Raw genomic sequence first — 19,836 nt, forward strand, 5'->3', positions numbered from 1 at the left:
TTTGAAAGGCATCCCTATTTCATAAATAATATACAAACTACAACAGTTACTATGTGGTTTCACTTAAATACACTTGTTGTTATGTTCGTTAATTGAACAATACAGAAAACTAACTTCTTTCAAGGTTAGGAAACAACTCATTAATGGTTGCCAACAATGACGTAAACATTTCTACATTGTTAATGGAAAGTAAACAAATTTACTTGTATAATAATCTCTGCTTCCCCAGGTGTTCTGGAAAACTACTGCAGATACATGTCTGGGACATGTTTCATTAGATTCACCAGACCAATAACAACAACAAAATATGGAAAACATTCATTGCTTTAACCTCGTACAGTTTTGTGATGGCTTCATATTAGTGAAGTTGCTAAATTTCAGGCAAAATCTTTTATTAGCTGTAACTCCGTAACTAAACTTTGTGGACCTTTGCTTATATGAATGTTTTTCTTTTTTTTTTAGTTTTACTTGTAGAATAACATGTTAAAATATTTGCATATCTTTATGAATTTCCCTATATAGTGGAGTTATTTTCAGTTTATTAAGTGTGCACCACCCTGAAGAACCATGCCTCACATGTAACATGTGTCAATATGTATTTGAGAATATTGATTTCATTGTCTCCACCATCAGTGGCTGGAATACTTTTCGCGGCATGAGCAGCACCAAATTCATCTCTCCTCTCTCAGCCCTCTGAACATCTGAAAAGACCCAGGGGCTTAAATTGGCTCCCTCTGCAGCAGATGTGGGTCACTAGGTGACCTAGGTGTTATGCAGCTACAAACACTATGTGATCAAAAGTATCTGGACTCCCCCAAAAACATATGGTTTTCATATTAGGTGCATTGTTCTGCCACCTACTGCCAGGTATCCCATATCAGCGATCTCAGTAGTCATTAGACATCGTGAGAAAGCAGAATGGGGCACTCTGCAGAGCTCATGGACTTCGAACGTGGTCAGGTGATTGGGTGTCACTTGTCATATGTCTGTACATGATATTTCCACACTCCTAAACATCCCTAGGTCCACCGTTTCCGATGTGATAGTGAAGTGGAAATGTGAAGGGACATGTACAGTACGAAAGCGTGCAGGCTGACCTTGTCTGTTGACTGACAGAGACTGCTGACAGATGAAGAGGGTTGTAATGTGTAATAGGCAGACATCTATCCAGATCATCATACAGTAATTCCAAACTGTGTCAGGGATCCACTCCAAGTACTATGACAGTTAGGCGGAAGGTGAGAAAACTTGGATTTCATGGTCAAGTGGCTGCTCATAAGCCACACATCACGCCGGTAAATGTTAAACGACGCCTCACTTGGTGTAAGGAGTGTAAACATTGGTCGACTGAACAGTGGAAAAACGTGTGAAGTGACGAATCATGTTACACAATGTGGAGATCCGACGGCAGGGTGTGGGTATGGCGAATGCCCGGTGAATGTCATCTGCCAGCGTGTGTAGTACCAACAGTAAAATTCGAAGGTGGTGGTGTTTTTCATGGAGGGGGCTTGCACCCCCTTGTTTTGTGTGGCACTATCACAGCACAGGCCTACATTGATGTTTTAAGCACTTTCTTGCTTCCCACTGTTGAAGAACAATTCTTGGATGGCGACTGCATCTTTCAACATGATCGAGCATCATTCATAATGCATGGCCTGAATCGGAGTGCTTACACGACAATTACATCCCTGTAATGGACTGGCCTGTATGGAGTCCTGACCTGAATCCCATAGAACATCTTTGGGATGTTTTGGAATGCCGACTTCGTGCCAGGCCTCACCGACCGACAACGATAACTCTCCTCAGTGCAGCACTCCGTGAAGAATGGGCTGCCATTCCCCAAGAAACCCACCTGACTGAATGTATGCCTACGAGAGTGTATGCTGTCATCAGGGCTAAGGGTAGGCCAACACTATATTGAATTCCAGTATTACCACTGGAGGGGGCCACAGACTTTTAAGTCATTTTCAGGCAGGTGTCTGGATACTTTTGATCACACAGTGTATATTTTAACAGAAGTTGCAAGACTTACTGTGAGCATGTGTTAAGCTGCTCCTCTCAGTGCAGCCCACTCTACAATCCTGAGCAGTTCCTGAATCTACCAGTAACATAAACAGCGAAGAAAGAATTGCAGTAACTTTTTGGTCAAAAAAATGGCTCTGAGCACTATGGGACTTAACTTCTGAGGTCATCAGTCCCGTAGAACTTAGAACTACTTAAATCTAACTAAACTAAAGACATCACACACATCCATGCCCGAGGCAGGATTCGAACCTGCGACCATAGCGGTCACGCGGTTCCAGACTGTAGTGCTAGAACCACTCGGCCACACCGGCCGGCCTTTTTGGTCATTCACTATTCACCACCAGCTGACTAAAACACATTTACCTTGATGTACAATATTCTGCCAGTGATATAGTGGCAATGTACTACATTTATCATTCCCATCCTTTTCACCAACACTACAAAGTTCACTGACAACATTGCACTACCTGTTTTACATACAGCTCACTTAACAACTGATAATAATTACTCACTTAATGAACTGCAAATAGTTCCACCATATGAACACTGGTTAAGTCAAGTCATTTTGTCTACTCGCATGAGAGGACTGGACTGGAACTGGTGGCGAGGCATCCTGGGTCTGTAAACTGAAAAGGGAGCAGCACTCCCAGTGGGGGAAGTTGCCTTTCCCACAAGAATGTTACAACTGCTGTACAGAAAAACTAAGAATTAATTTCTGCTGCAGTGTAGAACAGTGTGCAGAGATTTATATAGATTCTGTCCATATATTTCTTGTGATAATATACTTTGAAACTCGCATCTGTATTCCGTGAGTGTTAATGCATTTTGTGGAAAAACACGCTCAGGGCATATCTGCACAATGTGTCACCAGTGAATCATAAGGCACACTGCGGAGGGTCAGTGTAATGTTGTGAAACACCCTGTAATTGCTTCTTGTAATGTAGTGGAACAGAGAAAGTGGGGACTTGACTGCTCACATCAGCTTGCAGACGTATGGAGGAGGGAAGTGCATGAGCACAATCCGGCTACCTGACTTCCCTCATACATCTATCATCCTGTTACACACCCAGAACGCAATTTATCCCTTCAATGGTTTCTACTGCGCTTAGATGTGGTACATATATTTAATATCTGCCGGCCGGAGTGGCCGTGTGGTTCTAGGCACTGCAGTCTGGAGCCGAGCGACCGCTACGGTCGCAGGTTCGAATCCTGCCTCGGGCATGGATGTGTGTGATGTCCTTAGGTTAGTTAGGTTTAATTAGTTCTAAGTTCTAGGCGACTGATGACCTCAGAAGTTAAGTCACATAGTGCTCAGAGCCATTTGAACCATTTTTTAATATCTGTTCTCAGCCTACTTCATTTAACAATAAGCAACCGTTTTATGCCATTAAAAAAATATTTTTAATTAACTGTGTTCTTCCATCTCCTGCAACATGAAAACTATTAGTTCTACAGAAAGAATGAGCAGTACCCTTTTTTGTAGGGAATTTACATGTATATTGCCCCGTAATTTTCCTTCAACTGGACTATTTGGCAGCCAGTAAAAGGAAATGGGGGAACAGTTATAGATACAAAAATTTGCGGTAAATACCAGGCCTCGCAGATTTGTGTTGAATCACTCTTTGAAAGCTGTGCCATGAAAGAGCATTTTGAAACATTTGTGATGTATTCTGATCATATTGTAACACTAAATCAGACAGTCAATAAAAAATAGTTTGCGATTAATTCTTTGTCTTTACTATTCTTGCACATATACTAAATGCATATAACCAACTCTCTAATTTGAAAAGAACGTTGACTAGTCTCTTCTTTGTCTAAGGCTGTGTCATTTATTGCACACCAGTCAGTAGTCATAAAATCCCTACTCAAACAAAGAGAACTGTTACTGATATATTAATACAAACCTTAATTATATCCATCCAGTGGAGGATGCAGATTTTTTTCATGCAGTCCGCCCCTATAGCTGCGTGGTCAGTGCAACAGACTGCCATGCTAAGGGGCCTGGGTTCGATTCCCGGTTGGGTCGGAGATTTTCTCCACTCAGGGACTGGGTGTTGTGTTGTCCTAATTATCATCATCTCATCTCCATCAACGCGCAAGTCACTGAAGCGGCATCACCTCAAAAGAATTGCACCAAGGGACCGGCCTACCTGACGGGAGGCCCTAGCCACAGGACATTTCTTTTCATTTCTTCATCCATTTAAATGGGCAACTATCATACAAAAATTAAAATGGAAATAATATCTAGCAATATCTACAATTTCTCTCATTCAGTCTCCTATTATTGTCAAAGTACATTTCCTGTGGAACCATACTGACTGAACAGAGTTTTAAGTCGTCGTCAAAGCTTTTTCTTAAGTAATATTCCATATACCACTTTTTTTTTCTCAAAACACCAGTAAATACCCACTTTGTGTATCAGTGTGCATATCAGTGGTAAAGAATAAATTATCGATCATACTGTGATGTCAATAACTTACGTAAATTAGCAAATTAGCGCAGCCTTAATAGTTAAAGTGGCTATTTTCTAGAAATTCTTCTCCAGTACAGTATATGAAGCACGAAAATCTCATAGAAAGGATAGCATAGAATTACATGTCAATTTCCTTCCAATACAATTACGATGTTTGCAAAAGAAAGCGATAAAATGGACCAAAATAGCAGACTATGTTAATAATTGTGATTCGTGCCAAAATAGTTCACCTATGAACTATTTCATCATGAATACATTCAATATATATTTTTTTCCAAGTGTGTTTCAACTCAATTTCTCAAAAAGCATTTTCAATGGGAAAATGTTTAACTTTGCTTACATGTGTGCCTGCTCTTACTTGTGGAGAAATACTTGTTTTTATGTTTTTAATGCTGTGCTGAAATATGTACATAAGTCTGTGCACTGTGGTGAAAAACATTTATAGTGGTCGAAGTAATAGCTTTACTAGCTGTAAGGCAGACACGCAAGTGCAAGACAACTTTGTTACTGAAGAAGCTTATTGATAAATTAAAGCAGAATATAAACGGCATTCATTCAGTTACAAATGCACGACAAAAAAACTATCAATATAGTACTACTAGCAAACAACTGAAGATCAACAGGGGAATTATACATAATACCTGAGTGGATTGGTGATACTCTATATAATGGGAAACAGCACCCTAAAAGAGTTCCTGAAATTAATGTGAACAAGTAGAAATATTTTTTTTGAAATTACGAAACAATTAATCACAGTGATTTCTTAAGATAAAATTTATTTTCTTTCACATACAAAGTAAAACATCTCAGTAGAAATAGGTGCAAGTTTGCTCTTCAGCAGCAAGATGCTAAAGCTTTTCATGAAGACATGTTTCTTTCATTTCTAGCATTACATAAATGATTGCAATGCTCTAAGAACATAAATTTTTTGTTAACATCCACTGACATACACAGAAATCTTCTGAATGCATGAGGATTCCATATAGTTCTTATGTTCACAATTATACCAGTTTATCCACATGAGTAATATTTACATTATCAGTTATGTGTATTTTTCACTGTCAGCAAGGTGCATTAACTGAATAATATTACTGATTGGGCAAAAAATACAGTCCACTTCCAAATGCATTCAGTATCACATTCACACAATTTCTTAAGCAGTGCTCTTAGTCACGTACATAACCTGCTACATAGAATCTCAATCATCCACCACTCTAAGCTTTTAATACATTTGATTAGTTTAGGAACTATAATCCCATGGTCATGTTCCTCGATGTACAAGTTGCTGTTAGTAAATGTGTGGCACAACCTTCTCAGAGTCCATCAGCTATGACAGAATGACATACTACCAATGACTTGAAACTATGTGACTCATGCCAAAAGATAACAAAATCAAATGCTTCGGGAATAGGTTAGGCCTGTTGAGGCTAACATATGCATCAAAAAGCAGGGCAGGCATTAGGATAAAAAAATTATAAAAGCAAGCAAATAGCTCTTTCAGTTATGACTGATTTACATAGCAAGACTTAATACAACAACTAAAGAATCTTCATAAAGGAAGGAGCATGCTGGGAACCATAATATACAGCAGGGAATGACCACCTACTTGCCTATCAGGAACAATGAAACCAATTTAACAACCTTACATCATACTGAGACTATTTCATTTATCACTGTCCATGATAATGCCATTAGAGGCAGTCACAATTTTTATATTATCTACAAATGTGTGTAAAGAAACAAACTAAAAAGTCAATGCATACTAAATCTTTACTGAAAACTGACTTGATGCCACACTATCAGGGTCACATGCAGCAAATACAAACATTTGAACTAAATTAATTCATCAGGCTTTTGTAATAGCAGTCACTTTTCCATACATTTACCTTAGATTCTGTGAAACTTATTACTTTTATGAATCCAAGCTAGGTATACAATATTAGCATATGTCTTTCATGCTTTTCTTCTGGTTTCACGAAGGAGACATGTACTTTCCACTTCTATAAAAAGCCTCCACTGATTAAAAATCAGTTGAAGAAAATCTCACAACAGTAGACACACAAGCTTTAACATCTGTCTTTTGCAGAAAGGATCACTCACTCATTTATTTCGAAGTTGCATCTTATTACAACTGAACTCTACTTCCATTATGCAACTATCTTCTTGGAGACACACACAGCTCTTACCTAAATACAAACTACTGTGAAGATTCACATTTCACAGAGTTCCTACACTCGACTCTTGCTCTGGTCAACAAATCTGACAGGAATTACATTTCTCTGTCTGTGGACGTGATCCACTGCCCACCAGACCTTATCATATATTAAAAACAGGGAAACACCCTCATTCAAATGCTGTCACTTGTTCCCAAGAGCATTACATCACAATATCCTTATATTTATTTTGCAAAACAGCTCCAACATTAATGATTTCCTTGCATTTTCACCTCACAAAATCCTTTGCTGCCAGCATTGTTTCCTATAAACTACAATGTTTAAGTGGTTACCTTCATTTTATACAATGTGCTAGATTGCACATACATGCCTCGTTACAAAGACTGCTCTTCTATTTAGGCTGATAGAAGGGAGCTGTAGTTGCCAGTCAGCACAGATTCTACCACAAAGATTCTCTGCACCTATATGTAATGTTTAAACTGCATTACAATTTGGCACACGTCTGTTTAAATATCAAACTTCCATCCTGAACGAAACTTTGTGCCATTTCTGATAAACACTTGACTGTACAGCATAACGAACATCAAAAAGTAGTAAAAATGCTTTGATAAAATACTTTAAGTGTAGTCTCAAAGGGAATGGATTGTATCGACTGATACATCCTGACTTGTACTCAGAAACAGTAATAAAGTACAAAATAAATACAGATGGGCAGTGTAACATAACATCATGGAACAATAACCTCTTTCACTCGATGCCTCTTGGTCCATCAATTGGCATCGTGTGTAGAACCTCGTCCAGCAACTGTAACGCTCTGTGCAGGTGTACCTGAAATAAATTACTTTTATTAGCTGCTGAGGAGTGCCCACACTACACAGGAAAAATCAATGTCCCTCTCTCATGTGTGTAAGGGGGAGAGTGAGGGGTAGAGGGATAGAGTGATGGGGAGGAGTTAATGAAGGGGAGGGAAGGCGTGAAGGCAGAAGTGAGGGGTGGAGGCCGGGGAGGAAAGGAGTGGGGTGAAGTGAGGGAGGTAGGGAAAAAGGGAGAGAGTGAGGGGAGTAGTAGTATGGGAGATAACGAGGAGTAGTAACAGGTAATGGGTGGTGGGGGACAGGGAAGTGAGAGTGTGGTGTTGGAGGGAGAGAGTGAAGGGGGGTAGGTGACTGGATGAGATTGGGGAGGGAAGTGGGAATGGGGCCAGAATATTATTGAATATAAGAGAAAACCTAGCTAGCTCTTCAATAAAAATAATTAAATATCGTACAAAAAAAGATCTTGACATTTTTGCAGCAGCTTTTTTTGATGCAATGAGAGGAATTGCAAAGTGAAGGAAAGAAATATGTAGAAAGTTTCATTGGCAGTGGAGAAATCAAGAAGCAAGCAGGGAAAAAAAAATGAGAGTGGACAGTCAAAATACAGACCAATAGCACCACAATGGTCGATCTCTGTAGCTGATTGGTCAACACAGCTGAATACCTTTTGGGGGACCGAGCCTCGATTCTTGGTACTGCCGGGTATTTTATCTTGGCGGTATGACTGGAACTGTGTGCGTTCGGCATTGTGAGGCCAACCGAGGTGTTATTGAACTACATAATAGCAGTTCCAATGTCAATAAACCGGACAGTGGATAGAAGGACAGTGTGGCAACCACGTGTCCCTTGATTCTGCATCCAATAACGCCATTGACAGAGCATGACACACTAGTGGATCACACTCAATTGGCCCATCTAAGGCCAGAATGAGTAACATTATGTATCTTTACCTAGCAGCACAATGAGAGGGAGTAGAAAAGAAAGCAAATGGGGATGGAAATAAGTGTACAGTAAAGGGGGAAACTATCAGGAATCAAAAAGCACCTTACAAAAGTTAGATACTGTGAGGGAAGGAAATACTGTGAAATACTGCAGTTCAGGGAAAAACCACAAAAGATAGCAACAAGAAGACATTAAAATACAAAAAAATAATATAAAGTTGATATTAACAGACGTGAATGTGTATACCTCTTGGAAGTATTGTTTGCTACCCCCCTCTCCATATTCTGCTGACGTGGCACCCACTGATTTCTTCCTCTTTCTTTGTGTGAAGAAACCACTGCATGGTAGACATTAGCAGAATTACATCAAGGTGATTGTCGAGATTTAATGGCTTCCTGAACAGCCAAAAATAGTCATCTAGAACCAAGATCTCTGCCAAGTCACCCATTGTGGGGAATACAGTTCTGCTGTAGCTAGCAAGTTAATTGTCGTCACATTTGCCTTGCTTAGTATAATTGGAAGAAAAAAAAATACAAATTGATTGACACGTTAGTTTTTTTTGTTACCATGAAGTAACTGCACGTTCTTGTGTCAATTTGCAGGCATAAAGTTTCCCCTATTGTGGTTTGGGGTAATGACATTCTGTAAAAGATATAGTGGGAGCATGTAGCAAAGACCCAAAGCTACAAAATGATACATGAATATGGCATGCCTCTCTTTAATTGATGCTCTCCTAGTTATTTTACTCTTCTTGAACTTTGTTATTTCATGAATAGCGTTACTACACATCCAGTTTTTGGGAGGATTGTCCTATAATTTAAAGTGCTGTCCAGAATCCCAGCTAAAAGGACTCAGGACATACTTTTACTCTAATCTGTAAATCACGTGAAGGAAGAGAAAATAACTGCGTGAGAATTTACTCCTCCAACCACTATATATGATCCAAAAATACACACTTGCCTGTTAAATTGGGGATTATTTGGTGGCTAAGTTGCCAGCACCTTTAACATCCCTAATGATGAAGAAAGTTCATCAACTTTGAGAAGGAAAGTTAAAAGGTATACAGCTTTCAACAAAGACTGGTTAGACATCAGAGATTTTCAACCATGGTTGATGAAAGAAAATGACATCATAGCAAAGTTTGTGAATTGCCTTGCCACGTGTTTGATAAACCTTGAAGGAAGAAATGCTGTAGTGGATTATCAGAAGATACAAATATGTATGCTGGCACAACAGCAGAGTTATAAAAAAAGAACAATTATAACTTTCTTTGGTGTTAACCATGGGATACACCAGAAATTACTAGATTTTTATAAAGATTCCAAAGAAACCCACAAAGAAATTTTCCATGCAACAAAGAATATTGCAGAATCTAATTGCTTCCATCTAAAACAAGTATGTGCATGCAGTGCTGACAGTGCTCTGGTGAACTATGGAAAAACAACTCAGTTTTCGTCTTACTGAAAAACGAATGTCCATCCGTATAGAGGGCTGACTGCAACTGCCTTGTTGTAAGTAATACTGTAAAACATGATTTGAAAACATTTCGTTATGATGAAGAGGCATTAGTTCTCAAAATCTACAGTGAATTTGGTTGGGCTGTATCAAATGTCAGTCACTGAGAGAATTTTCACAGTGGAGACAGAGTTTAAGGGAATTTTATGACAGAGCCATACAAGATGGCTCTTGCTACTTCCTCAATTGACAGAGTTGTATACTGCTGGTCTGCCATCAAATTGTATTTTATTTCAAGAAAGATTGTTCAAGACTGATTTGACAGTTTGCGACATCAAGTGGGGAGCAGGATGCTGAAGAAACTGAACATTCACTTCCTGAATGCTATCTATATTCTCTGCAACATATTTTGCCCCTATTTAAAACTGCCATTAGAAAACTGGAAAACAGCTCTATTATTTCTGTTTAGTTGGACATAATGATAAGGGGCCTTAAGAGCAAGCTGGAGAGCAGAAAACAAGAATGAAAGTTTATGAAAGCCTGGAACAAATTGCAAGATCACAGAGGCAGGGGTTTTGAAAATGTTGTACAATCTTTCTTGTCAAATTGCATTGATTATTTGTCCTAAAACTGTAACTTTTCTGAGAACAACATGTTCAATTTGCTTAACAAAAAATAAGAATTTTGTCTGCACTGGCATTATTTTTTAAAGGTTACAAACCAACTGAATCTCACCATGCATGAAAATCAGCTACACAATGAATTCTGCGACTTCTGTAATGCGTATCCTGGACTTGATAAAACTAGGGAGATTTGGATGGATTTCTTCAAGCAGCAGACAATTTATTGATGTCTTCCGTTCCCAACTGCTTAAGTTTATATCATACATATTTTCAGTCCCTACCAGTAACTCATTCGCTGAAAGAATCTACAGTTTGATGAAGACCCAATGGTCAGACGAAAGATATCAGATGTCCATGTCCTTAGTGGAAAGAAAACTTTTGACTTATCTGAAAGTGGGGGATGACAGTGAAGAACTACTGAAAACAGCAATCAATAACACAAAGTATTATGGACAGTGTAAATTACTGCAGGTCTAGCACGTTTCAGACAACCTATCATACCGCAACCACTCCTCAATTTTCTTTATTCTTCCCCCCTCCCTGTAACAGCAAAATCACAAATGCACCTCATGTATACTAGTGTTTGTCAACTATTTCATTTCTTGAAGTATGTTACATTCTATTATTATAGTTATAGAGTTTTTATTTTTAACACTGTGATGCAATTAATTTTGCATAAAGTTAACTGGTTCATGAGCTAGCTTGATTTGAAGATTTCGTAAGTTCACCTCTACACAAAAATCTAAAACCTTAAATTTAATTTTCAGAACCAACCATCAACCAGTTTTTTTTATGGATGTCCATCCTATTGCATGGACGAGGGACGTCAGCTGATGTATATATGAGAGAAAGTACCACTACAGCAGAGAATGTCTTTATTGTCTTACACGGCTAGTTTTGGCGGCACATTACCACCATGCCTAGGCCCCACCACTGCCAAAAGAGTATTAGATTTCCTCGGTGATTTATTGTGGATTTCTTGTTACTAGTACACGTGGGCTAGCTTTCTTCAGGAGTCTCTACTCGACATCGTGTTGTCTCCAATTCAGTCACATGTACATAACCAAAGCCAAGTATTGTTGAGCTTGAGAAAATGATTAGTTTCTCTCCAAAATCTACATTTTAAAAGTTATTAGTTAAATAAGATTTGATTGTTAAAGTTGTAAACCAATGTAGATGATAAGTTCTCTACATTTTGCACATTGTTTAAATTAATTTTTAAGGCAACATTTCCTCAAGTAGGCATTTCAAATCAGCAGCTAAGGCAAATGGATGTATAATTGCAGTTATTAGAAATTCTTTCCAGACACTCAGATTTATTAGGTCTTTACAAAACTGCTAGAGGTACATGTGACTGCATTGGCGACAACACGGTGTTGAGTAGAGACCCCTGAGGAAAGCTGGCCCACATGTACTAGTAACAAGGACTAAAAAAAAAGACATACTCAAGGTACAGCTGTGGTGTTACTTTCTCTTACATCAACCAATTTTGTTGGCCAAGTATTGTTGACCCTGGAAAAATAATTAGTTTCTCTCAAAAATCTGATTTTTAAAGGTGTAAACCAATGCAGATGCTGATTTCTCTAGATTCTGCACATTGTTTACATTAATTTTTTGAGGAAACATTTCCTAAAGTAGGCACTTCTAAGTAGCATCTAAGGAAGACAGTCATGTTCTCAGTTTTTCACAGAACTGCTACAGTAGTCCACAGTTCCTAGACACTATTAGAGCTATAAAAAATATGACAATACTGAATAAAAAAGAATTAATGACAAAAAATATGTAATACAAAAAATAAAAGCAAAGTAGTACAGGATGTTGTAAAGCATGAAACTGGAAAAGGCAAACTCATGTATAATTACACACAAATCAAAGATGGAGGTAGAATAAAAGAAAATCATCAAGAACTGGCAAATTTTTGTAAATGACTACACACTAAACTGTCATTACTCTGGCCCTCAATAGTCCATCCTCTCAGTAATCTGGCCCACAATCAGCCTCAAGCAGGAACGATGAAAACAATAATGAATTCTCTTGTGCAACAATATTGTTAGGCTAGAACAGACAAAGAGAGAATCAAAAACGTACAAGAAAGTTATGATGAAAGTGATAAGGAATAGCACACAAAAGGAGAGAACATAAAGATATCTCATACTGCTGGTGCTGAAGCTGCAGATGTTTTTCTGCAGTACATTATGCAACAATCAGAAAAATACAGTACTGATGTAATGCTCGTAAAACTGTTGTGTGATAAAGCACACTGCTGTCGTGTCTCATCATTGTGACAATAAAAATTTGGGATGTGTTTCATAGTGAGTGATACTACTGTATATGTACAGACTCAAGAACTAAGTTTCCTATGAAAATGAATGTATCTTTGGATAAAGTATAACCTCTGTGTGTTTACATTAAATTTAAGACACTCTCAATAATCTGGCACCAGTATGTGTATGGAATGGTCAGATTATAAGTGTCTATCATATTTCTCTGGTATTTTGTGTGTGTGTGTGTGTTTTTGGGATCTTATGGGCGCCCAACGGCGAGGTTATCAGCGCCCTGACATTTAGTAAAACAAACGAATGTGGGTAAGAACTAAAACTGCCATACACACATGCACTCAAAATGACAACACAATCACACTATCGCACAGGCACTCTCACATGCACTAAAACCAATGAGGAAGCAAGATAGCTAATCAAGAAATTAAAACAGAGGGAAAAAAAACACAGAAGAGTTAAAAGAACAGTACGGGGAAATGTAAAACTTGGGTGAGCCAGCCACCCTGTTGACACTTTGAAAACATCTCCCCAAAATCTTATTAAAAACGTGGGACAATTCACAAAACTTTAAAACGTGAACCACATTCGTTTGACGATTACGTAAAATAGACTGCAGATCTGCCGGCAAATCCGCTGCTGTCCACTAGTTAGCAAATAAAATGCAGTCCAATAAAATGTGGTGCACCGTGATCTGCACGCCACAAGCACCACACATCGAAGGGTCCTCTCGCTGGAGTCAAAATCCATGCGTCATAGGGCTGTGGCCAATGCGAAGAAGAGTAAGGAGGACCTCGTCCCGTCAACGTGGCTGGAAGGAAGTTTGGCACAGCCGAGTTGTGGGCTTGATGACATGGAGCTTGTTGTCGGTCACTTCTAGCTACTCATCTTCCCAACGACACAGGACTTTATACCTCAACAGTAAGGTGAGAACATGCAGGTGCAGGGGGATAGTACACCGAAAGACCTGATGGTCAGGACATGCCTCCTTGGCTGCTCGATCAGTCCTTTTGTTCCCCAGAATTCCCACGTGACCTGGTACCCAGCAGAAAGACACCTCCTTCCCCAGTCGCTGTTGCTGGAGGAGGGTGTCCTGGATAGTCTGGGTTACTTTATCTGCTGGGTACAAATGTTGGAAAGAGTAAAGGGTGCTCAGAGAACCTGAACAGATGAGAAATCTAACACTTTGAGACTGTCTCATCTGCTCCAGTGCCCGCAAGATCACATATAATTCTGCATCGAAGATGGTAAGTTCGGGAGGCAGTCTGACCTTGAGGACACAATCAGGGAACATGAGAGAGCAACCAACACAGTCACCCTGGTTAGACCCATCCGTAAAACAGCTACACGATTGTGGTGCACAGATAAAATGGTATAAAATACCGCACTAAAAACAGAAGCAGGAGCGCTATCTCTCCTGTACCCCACCAAATCTAAAATCACTCTGGGCCGCTCCAGTAACTAGTGTGGCAGACAGTTAAAACCCTGGATTTAGGGTTGGACTGGTGCCAGATCGAGTGACTCCAGCACATGCTGCACATGGATCCCAAATGGCATCGGGCTTATGGAAAGTTGGAAAAAAAGTGCTCCACATGTGGATGAACAACAGTATGATGTGCGGGTGAAGTTGGAGCTGCGAGGAACTTACATGCTTAGTTCACCATGAGGAGCTGGCACCTGATAGTAACTGGTGGTTCCCCCGCCTCACCACAGAGGCTGGGTATGGGAATGGTTCGATAAGCGCCCGTGACCAGCCAAATCCCCTCAAGGTGGGCAGTGTCAATGAACCGCAAAAAAAGACGGCCTCGTTGACCCATACACCGTGCACCCGTAGTCCAGCCGCAAATGCACAAAAACTGGAGGAGACGTGCCCTGTTCGCTCCCCAAGATCTGTGACTAAGGCACTTGAGGATGTTCAGCACCTTCAGGGTTCGGGCTTTCAAGTCCCGCAAGTGTGGCAACCATCATGACAATCTGGAGTCAAAAATGAGGCCCAGAAACTGCACTGTGTCTCTAAAATGTAGGATGGTGTTTCCCACCTTCAAGGCAGGCAAATTAAAAAGACGACAAGAACAATTAAAATGCGCACACACGACCAGAACGATTAAAATGCGCGCAGACACACACACACACACACACACACACACACACACACACACACACACACACACACAAAAAAAACCCGTCTTTCCAGCCCACTCCTCTAACCGCTGCACTGTAAGTTACAACTGATGGCCCACTGTTGCAACACTGGAGGAGGAGCAGAAAACAGCAAAATCGTCCACAAATAAGGAGCACTGTACAGGACTCCTTACCATAGATGTGATACTGCTGATGGCTATGGCAAAGAGCGTAACACTTAAAACACTGCCCCGAGGGACACCATTCTCCTGCTCAAATTGATCAGAGAGTGTGGCACCAACTAGGGTGCAAAAACAGGACAGGAAAGAACGAATGAAAATGGACAAAAACCCCACTGATGCGGTTGCATGAGTATACGGTGTCTCTAAGTAGTATCATATGTCTTACTTATATTGAAGAAAATGCCAGTACAGTGATACTTATGGAGGAAAGCCTGCTCAGTAGCCGCCTCTAGGAGGGCCAGGTTGTCGACAGTGGACCGATATCGGCGGAATCCACACTGAGAATGGCTAAGGAGTTGCCTGGTCTCTAAAAGCCAGACCAGACGACTGCTAACCATTCGCTCCATGGTCTTTCCCGTACAGCTCGTGAAGGTGATACTCCGATAACTACTTGGACATGTGCAGTCCTTTCCTGGTTTGAGGAGAGGGATCAGAATTGCCTCCTTTCAAGAGTTGGGGAAGTTGCCTGTCTGCCATATTAGATAAAAATATTCGAGGAGGATTTCCTGGAACACCGCTGGCACATGTGGAAGCATGCATACTGGATGTGGTTGTGACTGGGTGCAGTGTCATAAGTCTCAGCCAGTGCCGATTCGAGCTCCCACATGGAGAAAGGGCAGTTGTAGGCCTCAGAACCGTTGGACCTGAAGTCCAACTTTTCCCTCTCTACAGATGCTCGGTAGCGATGAAACACTGGATCCTGACTTGCAGTGGCAGTAGTTCGTGCAAAATGCTCGGTCAGCATCTGAGCAAAGTCTCTGGGTGTCATCTGAAGGCACCCTTGTTTCAGCACTGCTGCTATTGGTAAATGGCTGCATGTACTGGAAATCTTCTGGATGGCTTCCCATACTTTTGTGGAACAAGTGGAACAGTTGACGAAAACCAGGAACTCCTTTGATGACCGTTTTTTGCTGTCTTTAAAGACATGGTGAGCCTTGGCTCTCGCAATTCGAAAGGCGGTGAGATTGTCTGCTTTGGGGTGGCATTTAAACTGTTGAAGAGGTGCACACCTCTCCCACATGGCTGAATGGCACTCTTCTGTCCACCAAGGTACAGGTTGCCGCTTAAGTGGGCCGAAAGACTTTGGTGGGCCGAAAGACTTTGGCATGGTCAGGTCAGCATCATGGTGGATCATACGTGTGATGTGATCCACCCATTCCTGGATGCTGTCACGGCATTCTAAGGCAGGAATGAAGATCATCAATGACCTCCCAATCGTTTTGGGCTGGAGAGCAGAGGGATAGGTTGATGGCTAAGAATGATCCAAGTAGCAGCACAGAAATGAGTCGGAGTACCAGTGTTGAGGATGCACACAACACTTGAGATGTCAGGAGGCGCTCCAAAACTCGACCCTGAGGGCAAGTAGAGGTTGAGCCCCACAGGACATGATGGGCATTGAAGTCTCCCAGGAGGGGAAATGGTCAAGGAGTTGTTCTATAAGATCGAAGTCTACTGCATCCAGAGGAGGTAAATAAAGGGAGCAAACTGTAAGCCTCCAATGTGAATGAATTTCACATGTAACTGCTTGCAGGTTGGTACCCAGGTGGAAAGCAGACGAGTGGTGGCCATTATTGACAAACATGGCGACCCCTTCTTTGGCTCTTTCCCCAGTCAGGTCATCCTTGCGACAGAGCATATAGCCCCTTAGTACAGGAGCATCAGATGTTTTTAAATGTGTTTCCTGTAAACTCATGCACGGGGACATTGCTGTGCTATGAGTTTCAGTTCCTCCACAAGTGTCCAGAACCCATTCATCCTAACTTTCTGCCAGGAAGAGGAGCCCACAATCAGTGGAGGCTCTGTTTTGGGGTGAGATGATTGCCCCAGTCTGTCATCAATCTCCATCGCCTCTGAAGAAGAGTCGAGAGAGACGTCAGAGAGAATGACATCAACATCAGTCTCTGCAGTCTCCTTCAGTGGGTTAGTCTTTGCTTTTGATTTCAATTTTTTGGTTTGAGGCGGCTTTGGAGTCACAACCTCAGAAATGGTGGGGGTGTAGCAGTGCTGGGTGGTGCACAAGACTTGACATGTGGAGGAGCTGGAAGGGCTACGATATCAGCAACCACGGCCTTTTCTGAAGTTCAGGGAGGAGGGGCATGCTTCAAAGTAACTGCAGCAGCACATGTCCATTGATAAACACAGGTGATAGTGCTGACAGTAGCAACCTCCTTTTGTGTAGCAGCATCAGTTTTCATGACAGGCCAATTCAGAATGGAAGAAAAAGGAGGCAGCGAACATGGGTGGCTGCACATGGACCTGTATAACTTCTTCGCTTCACCATACAGGATGTGCTTTGTGGTTTTGATCTCCTGGACCTTTCGCTCCTCGAGGAAAACTCTGCAGTCCCTGCTCCACACAGGGTGATCCCCAGAGCAGTTGACACACTTTGGAGGAGAGGAGCAACCAATTCCCTCATGGGTGGCTTTCCCACATTTCCCGCAAGTGGCTTCCTCTCTGCAGCCAACAGTAGTGTGCCCAAAGTGCTGGCATTTAATACACCACATTGGATTGGGGTAATAAGGCCGTACATTGAGATGATGAAACCCACCTTCACTTGCCCTGGTAGTTTGGTGCTGTTAAAAGTAAGGATAAACGAGTCTGATTTGACGAGAGCACCATCCACCCGTTTCATAATGTGTTGCACGTCGACAATGCTTTCCCGGGACCATTCAGCTTTCAGTTCTTCTTGGGAAATGTCAACTAGATCCCTGCAAGTCACAACAACTTTGCTGTAGTTCAAGCTATTGTGCAATTCAGTTTCTATCGCAAACTCCCCAAGGCATTGTGCTTTCTGAAGGTTCTTGACTTGTTGGAAGCAAGATGTTTCAACCAACAGGGTCTCATTTCACAAGCGATTAAAAGATTTTAAGATGCCAGCAATGCCTTCTACGCCCTTCTATATGTAAAATGGTGAAACTTTGTCAAAACTCCCCTCTTTTCTTTTAACTATAAGAAACACATTCTGCGAAGCAGCATGCATTTTGTTACTACTGACTGAATCAGGAGGACTGGCTACACGAGCCCTCTTGTTGGACTGGACATTGGTACCATCCAGTGGCCCACCCTTTCCGCTGGGTGGGGGTAAGGAGAATTTCGGAGGATCCATTTCGGCCCCACAAGCAGCTAGGAAAATAAAGGTTCACTGAGACAGAGCCCCAAGTGCCTGAGTAAGCCTTATACAACTGAGATGCGGCAGGTTTCCCAGAGGTTGCCCGCTAATGACTGTTCCACCTCAACAGCCATGCATCTCATCAGTGCGCAGCACACCTTGAGACTGAGGGTATTTTTTTTTTATAGAGGTTTAAGATCTCTGTTCCCTGTGACACACAAAATTCCACCATCGCACTGTGCGGTGGTCACTGAAGCATGTCCAGAGCTTACAGTGGCAGAGAACTGGCGGCACTTACCAGTCCCCAGCTTAGGAACCCCGGGGTCGCCAAGCCCGTACTCAGCAAACAAATGCCGAGCCCCTGAGGGCTCTGGTATTGTGGAGAAGTTGCAATAACATCTTTGTAAAACACAGGTAGGACTCATAGAGACGTACACAACAAGCACACAGATGTTTCCCATAATGGAGCTTGCAGTCAGGAAGACCATAGGAAAATTTAAAAAAAATAAGAAGTCAGCAGGAATAGAAGAGACTCCAGGCCATCTTCTGAATGCATGCATAGACAGCATACAAGCCCCATTAACAAACATAATAAATGAATCAATCATAAAGGATAGTCTAATGTGTTACACAAATAAATACTTTTTTAATGAAGCACAGCTTGATTTCCAGTGGGAGAAGTACATTACCGGCTGTTACACATTTCAAAAAAGTGGTACTTGAAGCTATTATCAAGGATGACCATGTTACAGGCATATTCTTAAGCTTTACCAAGGCTTTAGACACTGCTGACCATAAAATACTACTAAACAAGCTAGAAGCACTACGTGTAATAGGAATAGCAGATGAGTGGTTCCAGACTTTCCTGGAACAGTGGGTGCAGACGGCAGGAGAGGTTACATGACTGCTGGTAACAAATTTTTAGTAGAACAATTGTCAGGCCAAGAAAAATATAAACACAAGTGTCCGTCAGGGTAGTATACAGGGTCCAATTCCGTTCTTAATATATATATCCATGACTTTCCAGACAGTTTAAGACATGGTGTTTGCTGATGACAGAAACATCATGCTCACTGATAAAACACCAAAATGCAAAGAAAAGTAAATGAAACCTTCGAGGACATTTATGACTGAGCAGTGCATGATAAGTTATGTTGAATATAAAGAAAACAAACACTATGCACTTCAGCATAATGAGGGAAAACAACTGTCACATTAAGCGTAGGTGATGAATCTAAATACTGTGTAACAAACACAAAGTTTTTAGGGATGAATACTGATAGTCAGTTATCATGAAATGAACACAGAAAGGTACTGACAAAAATAGTGTCATCAGCGTGTTGCGCTCTTAGCATCCTATCATCAGTGTGTAGCAGCCAATGTATTGCAGTGACATGCAGTTCCTATGTATGCACAATTCTTAGCTAGGCGATTCTTCTCTGGGTATCGAAGACACACAAAGCATGGAAACAGTTTTTGAACTGCAGAAAAGGGCCATAAGAGCAATAATTAGATGTTGTAGTTGGGCTTACTGTAAAGAACTATTTAAAAAATGGTATCCTTATTGCACCAAGTGAGGAC

The 19,836-nt window shown here is 41.2% G+C and overlaps 1 protein-coding gene across 3 annotated transcripts in view; it reads right to left on the reverse strand.

Annotated features, from left to right (window-relative positions):
• Positions 1–5,286: 5,286 nt before the first annotated feature.
• Positions 5,287–19,836, reverse strand: part of LOC124612636 (mothers against decapentaplegic homolog 4) — a 168,705-nt gene continuing 154,155 nt past the window's right edge. For all 3 annotated transcript variants that reach the window (XM_047140935.1, XM_047140933.1, XM_047140934.1), the window contains one exon: positions 5,287–7,500. In XM_047140935.1, coding sequence (XP_046996891.1) covers positions 7,420–7,500 — 81 coding nt within the window. In that variant the 3' untranslated portion in view covers positions 5,287–7,419. The remainder of the gene's footprint in view (positions 7,501–19,836) is intronic.

This window comes from Schistocerca americana, chromosome 4, assembly GCF_021461395.2.
Source record: "Schistocerca americana isolate TAMUIC-IGC-003095 chromosome 4, iqSchAmer2.1, whole genome shotgun sequence".
Taxonomy (NCBI): domain Eukaryota; kingdom Metazoa; phylum Arthropoda; class Insecta; order Orthoptera; family Acrididae; genus Schistocerca; species Schistocerca americana.